This window comes from Aristolochia californica, unplaced genomic scaffold (genome assembly GCF_029961685.1).
Source record: "Aristolochia californica isolate CCGP_79_NKW_82.1479 unplaced genomic scaffold, dmAriCali1.0.hap1 SCAF_11, whole genome shotgun sequence".
Classification (NCBI taxonomy): domain Eukaryota; kingdom Viridiplantae; phylum Streptophyta; class Magnoliopsida; order Piperales; family Aristolochiaceae; genus Aristolochia; species Aristolochia californica.
Window position 1 is genome coordinate 2,524,942 of NW_027181782.1, and position 11,966 is coordinate 2,536,907.

Here is an 11,966-nt window from a genome sequence, read left to right on the forward strand (position 1 = left end):
GAGGTTTGAGGTAAATAAGAGCAACTATCAACCAATTAAAGAGGGAATTTACATGAGCAATCATAGTAAAGGGTATTTTTGAAAAAAAATCTATGCTAACAAGTGGGTTCACGAGCTAATTAGTCGAGTTTAAAAAATTATCGACTTTCTTGTTATACTTAACAAGCCTTATTTTAAATTTGAGGTTTGCAAACCGTAACCAACCAGATCAGCTTACAAGAGAACCGGTTTTATTCTGTAATTGCACGCTACAAAGTGAACCAAACCCGTGTCCAAAAGTCGGTTATTACCGTCCAGTAGTCCCCTCTTTGGTTCAGAGGACAGAATCCATACCGCTGATATCTATCGTCCTGGATTTCCCCATTGGTGGGTCCCAATGATGTTAAAAAACGTCGTAAACGAAAAAACCATCTCGTTCTTGCGGAGTTGTCTTGTGAGTACTGTTGCTACTGTGCACTCTCCTTAATTGTAACAAGCTTCTTGGATTTCTTCGTACAAAAATCATCTTTGCTCCGTGTTAGAATCCTGCCATGGGTTCTTTGGATCTTTGCCTTTTAGCCTTCTTTTCCTATACTTTCCTCTTATGTTCTTCGCATGGACAGGGGAATTCCCAGAATTCCCTTGTCATTTCGCGCTTCAGCTATCCTGATACCAAGCTCAGGCCTTTTGACTGGCGTTACATGAGAGGTGCGGGAGTTAGTATGCACTTATGTGCTCAGGAACTATTGTGGATTTAGTTTTTTTCTTTTCTTTTCAGAATACTTGTGTAGTTCGTACTTTGAAATTAATTTGATTGGTAGATTAGTTTGGACATGTGTGTGTGAGGGTGCCATTGCTTTGTTTTACACATTGGAGAGTAGAACTTTGAGTTAAGGAGTAGAAATATTCTTGTATACTCTGCTTAGAAACTATCTTCAGTCTCGTTCCTCTTGTTGTGGAATAGGATTTTTTTTTTCGGAAGCAACACCAGTGCATGGTGTGGGGTATATGATAATTTGATACATATCATCTTTGTTATAAATTTTGCTCTAGATTTATCATTTTAGAGCTATGTTAAGGTAACCTGCAGCAAGCAGTTGTTTTGGTAGAACAGGATCATCAATCATAGGACAATTTCAGGACACCCCCCTCTTTTAGTTAGATTCGAAAAATCAGTGTAAGAGGAGAGAAGGGTGGTCGAGCTTATTCTGTTCACTCCTCATACTTTGTTTATGATTTTAGATTACCATTTTTTCTAGTTTGAGTAGGAAACTGAAATAAGTATTCTACTCAAAACGAATACATGAGTGAGTAAATGGACTTCCTTGTTATTGTAATTACTTCAAGAGTTTATAATTCCTCCCTTCGAACAATAGCTGGCCAAGGCCCAATACATGATGGACCCAGCTTGGCTGCTTCATCATCTAAATGTGCCATGTGTAGTAGAATTAGAAGCTACAAGATTTTGGAATATGAAGTTGAATCACTTTAAATACCTGGTAATTTGACTGGTTTCTCTGTCTCTCTCATTTCAGTTGAGCTGCCCCCTTGGTTCTCTTCCATGTCAATGACTCTACTGTCAAATGTGGACATTGTAAGTCTGCTTTTATTTGATTGTATTTGTTCAATATAAAGGTAAATGTTCTCTATATCTGAAGTATTTGAGTAGTTTTGTGGTCTTTGTAGTGCATCAAAGGACAAGTGTTGTAGCGTTTTTCTAAAATTTCTTTTGGCTTATTTTCTGCCTTTTAATACACGCTTATGTGGCAGCTAGATAGAAAGATTTATGACTGTTTTTATTGAAGAAACAAGAATTTAAATAAAATGGCTGACTTTTGTTTAATGCCATAATGCAAGAGATATGGTGCTTGTATGTTTATAGATTGTGCTTTAAAAACTTTTGCTTGTCTTCATTTTACAACGTTTAATAGATAAAATACGTATTCATAAATGCAGGGATTGTGAATTGTCATTGGGCAAACAAATTTTTTAAATTAATTGTCTTATTCTTATAACCACTAGATTGCCTTAGACTGGTCTCTCCCTCCAGGTTCTTGTTCCCTCCCACATAACGCCTGCCCAAACTAGTATCTTCTTTCTCTCTGTTATTGAATGCTTACACAAGTATCATCTTTCTCTCTGTTATTGAATGCCTACACAAGTATCGTCTTTCTTCCTTAATTGCTATTGTAACGAACTCGATGGATACCCGTTGGTTCTAGATATGTACCACATGGTCTAGTTTTAAAAAAAAGGGGGAGGCTACTGCTACACACGTGAGAACCCAACTATTGACAGGGTATTGGTTGTCTCCTTGGTTTATCTGAAGTAGGACAATCACTGTGAGGAAGGGCCATTTCCCTTTTTCCTCTTAGGAGATTAATATGTACTAATAATAAGACAAATGTGGTCATAATCAAATGAGACATGCATTTTGTGGAGCCTAAACTAATTAATTTCTGAAGGGCGCATAAGATCCCTAAGACAATTAACAGTATTAGCTTCACAATAGCAAGATGCAGCTTTAACTACTAGCATTTTGAATGCTGGTTGACTTTTTCTTTATATGACTGCTTATTTTGCATTAAAAAACTCACTTAGGATATAGAACAATAGTTACAGTTTATAACATATGGTACCTTGTTCAAATTCATCTATTATACAATTCTAATTTGCATTGTGCAGGATAATGGATTTACAGAGAAGCTCTCCAAAAGTACGTTTCCTATGATATGCTTCCGAGAAGGGAGTCCCCCTCTTCCAGATTCATCAGACAACTATTTGAGAGATTTAGGTATGTTTGATTCTCAAAAGTTTTGCTTTATTTGTGCTATGTGTTCTTTGGTGGATGTGTGGGTTCAGAGTCAAACTTTTTAAGCCTTTGTATCTATATAATCGTTGATTTTTTAATATATTTTAAATATCTGGTCTTTTCATTCAAGTTAGATTTCTATTCTGGGACATTGTATCTAATCCTCACTGCTTCTCACCTGGTTTGCTTTATCAGTCTTCACAATCAGCTTAGAGATTATCCTTCTTTTTGCAGAAGTAAATCTTCTCTTTAATGGATCTGTGGGAGGGATGGAGCTGTGCTTGTTCTTTCAGAAAAATATAACAGTGACATTGACAAATGAACAGGTTTCTGCACAAAACTCTTCATATAATCAAAACTAACTTCTTATTAATTTTAATGAATCTAAAGCTCAGATGGACCATATATAAGCAGAAAGGTAAATGTTCAACTCCATAGGATGATTTAAAAGAGTGATAACAATTTTCTTCTTTGGTGAATAATTTGCCTGCCCAAGATGCTTGCTGCTGGTTGCAATTTGTGAAGAAACAACCAATGAATTGTGATTATTTACTAAAAGCATTTTTGCCACGTCCCTTCATGTTTCTTTTGTTTGTTTTTTTACTTCTCATAAGTATGATAATGACTCTATGGGCCTTGTGAAAATAATGGTAAAGTAATTGATTATATTATTGGTTTAGTGCACCGATCTCTGATCTAAAGATGACAACAAATATTTCAAAACCTATAAGGATTAGATGTACAAGAAAATAGATTTGGCAAGTGAAGACCACAAAAAATTTATTGCTTACATATCAAGACATAAGTGAAATAACAGAAAAATCAAGTATAATGATAACTCTAATTGTTTTAGAAGATCAAGAATCTTCATAAACCTCGAAGGATCTCAGTGCTCATCTCAGGGAAAATTTCATCAAGTGAGATATATAATTGTTTTCCGTCCAACAGGTAATGAATTTTTTGCTGCTGTTGTCTACTTGTAAGGAATTTCAGTACAGAAAATAAATCTATCAGCACTCTATTGATGATAACTCCAGACATTTTTACAACGGAAGTATTAGAAAAACTGAGGCACTGGAAAGGTGTTTTGAGCAGAGCCAGTGATCTACTCAGCATCCACGAAAGATTTGTTGTGCCCGAACATATTATTTAGTAGTGAGTGTATAAAAAAGAAGCTGGTGAGCCTGAGTAATGCCTTGGATACTTGTCAGGTTCCACTGAAGATGGTGGCTCTCATCGTTTTTCTATTGGATTTATTTGAAAAGTTACTCTGTGAAATCAACGCATGAGCGCTGTTTCTCCAGTTTCACTTTTTAAACAGGATTTCTTGACCTTTTCTTCAATTATCTGATAGTTGCGTTTCCCCCCACAGGTTTTTGCATGATTGGTGAAATCCAGGGTAATTTCAAGTTATACGGTAGATTCACCAATCTAACTGGTCCTTGTGGGGTACAAAACCCATTTAAGAAATTTCCATATTCCTTTGTATCTCTGATGGATGTCTTTGTTTTTCTTGGCCTTTCCTCTGCTCTGCTGAAGTTTTGTTCTTTTTGATATGAGAAGTGAAAAAACTCAAGATGACATAACTCCTTGCAGATCACCTCAGGCGTATGGTACATTGGATTGTTTAATGGACTTGGGCCTGCAAGAACTCAGTCAAAGATGGTGATGACCCAAATCTTTCTTTGTGGCATTTCGAACATCCTACTTTGATATGTGACATTTATATATTCTCCAATACCTGCTTTGAAGCTTACAGTTTCTTTGAGAAAAAAATCATAGTGGTAATGATATCTTGACCCGAATGCAGATTAGTCGTGGCTCATCATATATATTCAATGCTGATATAAGTGTGGAAGGCTGCCCAACACGTACGCTGTGGGGAGTGCACTGTAACCAAACTGTCAATTTACTTTTTTGTACTCAATCAGTTGCCTCCTCTCCCTCCAGAAATCTCCTTGAAAATGGAAACTACAAATATATTGGCAATCTTAATCATTATTCCTTAAAGGATGAAGTGAAGGAATCTCCACCAAATTCCAGCATGTTAATGACCTCAGAGAATGTCATAATTTGTACAAATTCTCTTGAGAGTTCCTGTCTACAATATGGTGAGTCAAAACTTTATACTTTGGAAATAGTTGACCCAGCATCCCACCTGAAGATTATGGCAACAGGTGTAAGATACAATCGAACATCAACTGCGAATGACACTGAAGGTGCACAAATCATGTGTTATGTTCGATACAATGCAATGCCACATCAGTGGTATGGTGATTATACCGGTGATATAAGTAGAGATCCTTTGGTCATTAAGTTGCCAAAGGTTGGTCAGTGGTATATTTTAATCCTGGCTACTAGTCATAGAACAGTGCAGGGTGAGAATGAGGAAGAGTTTATAAATGGCACAGTTTGTTTTTCTCTGGAGTGGCAAGTGCATGAGTGTCCTACTGGGAAGGCAGGTCCCAACTGTACGTGGAATCAATACATTCTTCAGGTAGGCTTCCTTTAATTTTTTTTAATTTAAAATCCTTAATTTTAAATACTTGAATTGACTCTTTTCCACCTTTCTATCCATTTAGAGAACTTGCTATCCTTCTGGAAGAAAACCTACATTAACCAATTGAGATTGCTTTTCCTGCAGAGAGTTCTCAAGAAAAGCTCTTCACTTCCATACGAATCGTATTATCTGCCTGTACAAGAAAAGATGTTCATCAAGTCTGTTAATTTCCCGGTGGGGTCCATTTTAAGTAACAGTTCATTTATAGACCAGTCAAATATTGCCTGGACTTACTTTCTTTTAGAGGTTCCTCATGGTGCAGCTGGAGCAAATATACACCTCCAGCTGAAATCAGATGCAAGAGTTAGCTATGATATATATGCCCGATTTGGAGGTCTTCCTTCTAATGATACTTGGGACTACTATACGAATGGAAAAAGGACTATAAATGGGTCCACGCTATTGGATTTCAGTGATCCAAATGAAGGGATCACAGACTTCTATATTTTATATGCTAGAGAAGGACTTTGGAATTTTGCATTGAGGCATCCTGTTAATTCTTCCAAAGATCAGATTGTAATGTCCATTACTCTTGAAGGATGTCCAAAAAGATGCTCTTCTCATGGGACTTGCCATTCTGCTGCAGATGAAAGCGGCTTGACATTGTACAGGTACAGTATGTTTATTGAATGGTAGAGATAGTGTAGGATAAATCGGGAAAGCTTTATAATCTTTGGCTTTAAATGTAGGGTTTCTGTGCCTGTGGATATGGATCACTGGTTTGTTGATATGGGCTGAGAGTTCTTACAATGCAAACTGTATCTCTCTTATTTAAACAGAAACTACAGTCTGACTTGATTAAGAGTCCCTGTGTATTGGCTTTAGCCCTGTTTTCTCATTAATCAGTTGATAGGGTTTGTTGGTGATCCGGTATCCCTCTTTCAATGAAGGAAAGGTGTCTACAATTGTTCAAAACAATCAAATTTTCCATCTGGCCAGACCATGTTGTGACCCTTCTTTTTTGGGCTGACAACACGTGTGCTTTTAATTGGCATAATTTAAGTCTTATACCACTAGACTGATCTTCTATTCTAGAGGAAGCTCCCATAGCTTTGAAGGGTAAACAGGGAAAACTTTGTAATTTTGACTTTTATTGTAAGGCATCCATGCCTGTGGATATCAGTCACTGGTTTGTTGGTATGGGCTGATAATAACAATGCTAACTTTAATTCTGTTATTATTACTTTTTTATGAAAAGCCTGTAGTTCTATCATTCTAGCAGTAACTACAGGCCAACTTGAAGAATTCCACATGGATTGGCTTTAGTCCAACTATCTGATACGGTTTGTTGGTGATCCGATATTTCTCTTTTATAAAAAAAGATGTCTGCAATTATTGGAAACATTGAAAATTGCCATCTGGCTGACTGACCATGTTTTGGCCCTATTTTTGGGCTGGCAACATATGTGACTTTCAATTGGGACAGTTTAAACCTTATGCTACTAGACTGAGCTTCTATTCTATAGTTAGGTACCATAGCTTTTAAGGATTCTCTTAGTCACATTGAATTCTGAAGAAAATTGTATGTTACACATAGTAAAAAAAATCAAACTAGTTTAAGCTGGTCGCCACTCTTGTGTTTTACATTTCAGTTTCTGCTCCTGTGATCGCAACCATGGAGGCTTTGATTGCAGCATTGAACTTGTATCACACCAAGGTACTCCCAGTATTCTGCCTTTGTTAGAAGAAACTTTTTGGTAACCCCTAATGTTCCTTTTTTGACAAATCTGATAATTTCTTTATTTTGAGAACTTTTTGACCACTGGAGTTGAATTCCATGTTAAAAATTATGTTTGAATTTTTTGATTGCGTGGGATGTTAAAAAAAGAAGGGATAACAAAGAAAAGCATTTTTTGATTGCATGGGAGTTTGAATTTCTCAAATTGAGGTCATTAGCTCAAGTTTTACAGGAGTTGGAGTGTCTTGGCTGCATTTGTAACCAAGGATGACAAAAAAAAAAGGGAAAATGTCTTTGTATTTGTTGCAATCACATTAAAAAAGAGCATCCCTAACTTCTTATATTCTTTTTGAAAATTTAGTGAGAATGTGAATATGGAAGTTAAACTTTCCTGCACAACATAGTTTCATGAGCAGTGCTGGTGTAGTAAATCCATCTTGTTTTTTATAAAAAAAATTGCTCTTATTTCTTCTGATGTATGGCGCTTGCTTGTACTTCCCTCCCATGAGTACCTTGCATCGGGCAAGAAGAATGTGGGATCATACATGAGATATACGCGTAAGCTAACTTACTGTGGGTTCTCAAATATGAATGGATGAGACTGCGATTACTGAAAGGAAGAATGGGAGCTAAATTGGCCTAATATAAGAATGAAATGGTCAAATTGCTGGCCTATTCCAGCCAGAAAGCTTGAAAGATGGCGGATCTTAGGATTCCAGTTGTTGGAATGAATTCTAACTATATAGCAGTGAAAGCTATTTACTTTACCGAGAAAAAGTCTAGAGGGGATTCTCTAATCTATGCATCGACATACAATATTTATGCTATAATATCTGATAGGATTTTATCCCATCTGATTCTCATGAGGTAGAAATACCATTTTGTCTGTTCTATTTATTCTTTTAAGTTTATTGACAGATAACAGAGCTATGTTGCTGAAATTTCATGTAGGACACGTTCAGCAGTCAATTGCTCTCATAGCATCAAATGCAGCAGCCATATTGCCCGCATTTTGGGCCCTTCGGCGGAAGGTACAATAACCATGTCACTGGATTTTTTTTGAAAATATAATAATTATTATATTTTAAATATGAAATACAAGTTGATCTCTACTTTATAATATAACTTTGATTGTGCAATTTTATGATACATGCACACTATGCTTATATCAAGCTGGCTACCTGGTCAATTTCTGGCTATGTATTGGCCAAAGATTCTAGAGACCAGCCTTAAATATTAACTGTTGAGAAGATCAAGAGTAGATATTTCTCATGGAATCCAGGATCTGATGCTATTAGGAATCACTATTTTGTATGTGCAGTAAGGCAATCAGAAAGCTTCAAAGAATATAAAGGGTTCAATTCCTCTTGGTTTCATTTTATTTGTGTTTGTGCACTAGTTGAATAAATTAGATCAGAATATTTGAATATGCCTAAATTACTTTACAACACCTGGTTGTGGGTAATTCATTCCCATTAGATAATACTAAGCTGTTTTTTTTGTTTGTTTTTATATTTTTTCTCTTAATAAATTCTCGCTTTACTCATTTTTTTTCTTCAAAATGGCTAAATTAATTTGAATTGCAACTGGGAGCAGTAGCAATTGATTACAGCAATGTCACAGAGGCAATTAAATTATGAGCTGAAACTGGCCCTCCTGACATCTGGCTTCCTTGGTGTCTGAGGCCAGGTCAATCTCCAGTTCTAGTTATCTGTATTTAATGCATAGTTCTTTTCTTACCTCATTCACGATTTTCTGCTTCATCTAGAATTAGGGTTTTAGTTTGTTATTGGCTTGTTTATATTGCAATATTCATAGCATGAGTCAGTAAACCATGAAACTTATTATAGTCACTTGAACAGGCATTGGCAGAATGGGTGATCTACACTTCTAGTGGAATTTCAAGTGGACTCTATCATGCGTGTGATGTGGGCACATGGTGCGCTCTCTCTTTTCGTGTTTTACAGGTATGACTTCTGCACTGGACATACCCTCAATGCACCTTATTATATAACTAGAATATCTGTCCCTTCATATTTATAATCATATCTGTATATTTTAATATGAAACTTGTATCTTGTCTTCCCTAGCAAAAATTACTTTTATATCAAAACAATCACTGGTGTATTTTCTTCGATTTTTCAGTTTATGGATTTTTGGCTTTCTTTCATGGCTGTTGTGAGCACTTTTGTATACATGGCCACCATTGATGAAGCTTCAAAGAGGGCTATTCACACGACCGTATCAATTCTTACAGCCTTGATGGCCGCCACTGGTCCAACAAGGTATGATGATTTCAAAACATCATTTATAAGGTTAATTTCATTTGCAAAATTAGGATTTCGAAGATTATGTTGATTTCATATTCAATTGTGCAGGTCTGCAAATATTATACTTGTTGTGGCTATTGGAATTCTTGGTCTGCTTATTGGTTGGCTTATAGAGTTCTCTTCTACGATCAGATCCATATTTTGTTTATCAAGATTCAGCTTTGATGTGCCTGAGAGGTATGCTCTTCTTCTCTGTCAAGGTCATGTGGCGATTAGCAAACTCAAGAACATATTTATGCATGCAAATAGCTCCATGGGCTTCCTCTAAATGGCCATGGATAAAAAACTGAGTCCCAGCCTGTTTGGATTGGGCCATTGGTTTGATGTCCACCTTTTGGGGGGTGGAGGTGGGGGGGTGTTTGACAGTGATGTGAGTTATTGGAATCAAGTCTTTCCAGGATATGTGGTTTGACATTCAAGAAAAAAAATTCCTAGCCTGTTTCTTCACTTCTAGATACTTGGGTTGTGTTTAATTTGCTAAGAAGCCATTCATGGGATAGGTACAATTACCTAGTATGTTGTAGTGTCACTCTTTGATTATCGTAGTTTGATATGTTTTTCCACATATATTACCTAGGTCGGCATTTTCCTCTTGATCTTTTGGTGAAATCTGCCTGTTAATGTACTTGCTGAAAATTCTAGCTGAGTAGGACCTACATGATCAAAGTTCTCTTTGTATGGTACTGTGAGTTGTGCATTTAAAAGAAAACAAGGAAGAAATTACTGAAAGCTGGAGGTGCCTCTTTGTGACAGGTGGCAAATATTTAAAAGATGGTTCTTTAATTTCATTAAAACATTGAGGAAGCGCTTCCATTGGCACTTCATCTTCCTCGGATTTGTTGCATTAGCTGCTGCCGGAATAAGCTGGAAACTGGAAACCAGCAGAAGTTATTGGATTTGGCACAGGTATGAGAATCCATATACTAGGCATTGTTTATCTAATGGCATTAGGCTGCATAAGAATGTATCCATTTCAAAATAAAAAAAAAGCGATATCTATTCACACGAAAACTTTACTATACAATAGTTACAGAGAGGTGTCTCAAAGAAAAAAGAAAAAATAATCTTTCTAATATATAAGAGAACTACAGGGGGTTACACAGACTGTCTTGGATAAATTACTAATCTTTGTTGATTTCTGTGATATTTTGGTCAAACGATGATCCAAGCACAGAAAAATGTGAAGTAGCCAGTTGACAGAAGTTATTTTTGAAAATTTTGATTGAGGCCCCAAAAAAAATGGAACCTCTTAAACTTGCTGGTTCTGAATCCCTTGACATGTATACCATACACTGGTGGTGCTCTTATGGTTATACTCAAGATTGCCAATCTTATTGTTTACAATATGAAAAATTATGTTGTTTTAGAGTAAGTTTAAATCTGTAAAACCCTGCTAAAACTAATGCAAATTGCCCCTTGAAAAAATTATTGAAACTCTACTCCAGGATACAAGACTAATTCATTTTTTATGCAGCATCTGGCATGTTTCCATATACACCGCCTCCTTCTTCTTTCTGTGCTCTACTTCTGCAAGTAACAGTAATCAAGAGTGGCGTCAAACACAGTATGAATTAACCCGGCAAAATTCATCTTCAAGAGTTGATGTAGCAGAAACTGTTGACAGAAGCTCAGTGAACAGAATCAGTAGCTAGCTAAACTGCATGAACATTCACTGAAGTGATGGGTGAATCTAACTGCGAGTTCTATTCTCCAAAGTTGGCCCAAGACATCATCTACGGAGGAGATCTGTATATCTTGTCATGGATTGTGGAGTTGAGTAAGATCTCTGATTAATGGAACTTGCTTGATTGGAGAATACATTCTGGAAAGGAGATGTGTACATTAAACTACAGAAATGAATAGTCGGGAAGAAGGTTGTCTTACTGATGGAATGTGTTTATGGCACACGCATTGTTGCAGTGCTGGAGAAGGGTATACTGAGGAGAAGGGGGCTCGTGAAAACTCCGTGCTTGTCCACGGAAAGCTTAAATGTTGTTATATGATAACCGTCTGTAAATCTGCAAAACCAAAGAATGACAGAGCTATCTAGAACTCGTATTATACACCAGGAGGTGGGATGTTAATAGTTTTTGTGGCACCACCTCCATCAGTTTGTGTTCTGCGATCCCTGAAGATACAGTGGGTATACCAGAGCGCCTCTCATCTTTTGCGATTTCCAATTGTAAATTATTTGGATATCTGTTTGTGTGCATTCATAGTGAGAATTTTGAAAAGAGCCACTTCTGTGAGAATTTGTATTCAATAAATTGTCAGCCTTAACTTCATGAATTTTTTTTATTTGCATTGATTTGCTTGAAGCTTTTTGATTTATTTACGTAATGGGTTTCTTCAACCTTAGAAAAAAACCAAATCAACCTAATGTGATCTATATTGCCTTACTAACGACCAGAATAAAATGTTTGCGAAAGTGAGAGGTGTTAGGCCATGAATAATTCTGAACTGTGATACAGACCCTTGATCCCAATTGAAGATGAGAAGTCCTTATAATATTATGCACAATTAATTACGATTAGGGGTGGCATCAATCGAGTCAAACTTGAACCTGCATATTTTCGAGCTTGATTTGATTTGAATACTTTGACTCTT

At 36.4% G+C, this 11,966-nt stretch overlaps 1 protein-coding gene across 2 annotated transcripts; it reads left to right on the plus strand.

The window, feature by feature from the left end:
* Positions 1 to 491: 491 nt before the first annotated feature.
* Positions 492 to 11,627, plus strand: LOC137944229 (uncharacterized). 2 transcript variants are annotated; one of them, XM_068789837.1, is made up of 14 exons: positions 492 to 687; positions 1,515 to 1,573; positions 2,665 to 2,773; positions 3,026 to 3,117; positions 4,388 to 4,456; positions 4,602 to 5,288; positions 5,436 to 5,962; positions 6,944 to 7,008; positions 7,948 to 8,060; positions 8,892 to 8,996; positions 9,175 to 9,314; positions 9,408 to 9,536; positions 10,113 to 10,265; positions 10,834 to 11,627. In XM_068789837.1, the coding sequence occupies exons 1-14, from the start codon at positions 531 to 533 to the stop codon at positions 11,009 to 11,011; spliced, it is 2,583 nt and encodes an 860-aa protein (XP_068645938.1). In that variant the 5' UTR covers positions 492 to 530; the 3' UTR covers positions 11,012 to 11,627. The 2 variants fall into 2 exon arrangements, with proteins under 2 accessions (XP_068645938.1, XP_068645939.1); XM_068789838.1 differs by having other exon boundaries at positions 7,981 to 8,060.
* The last annotated feature ends 339 nt before the right edge of the window (positions 11,628 to 11,966 follow it).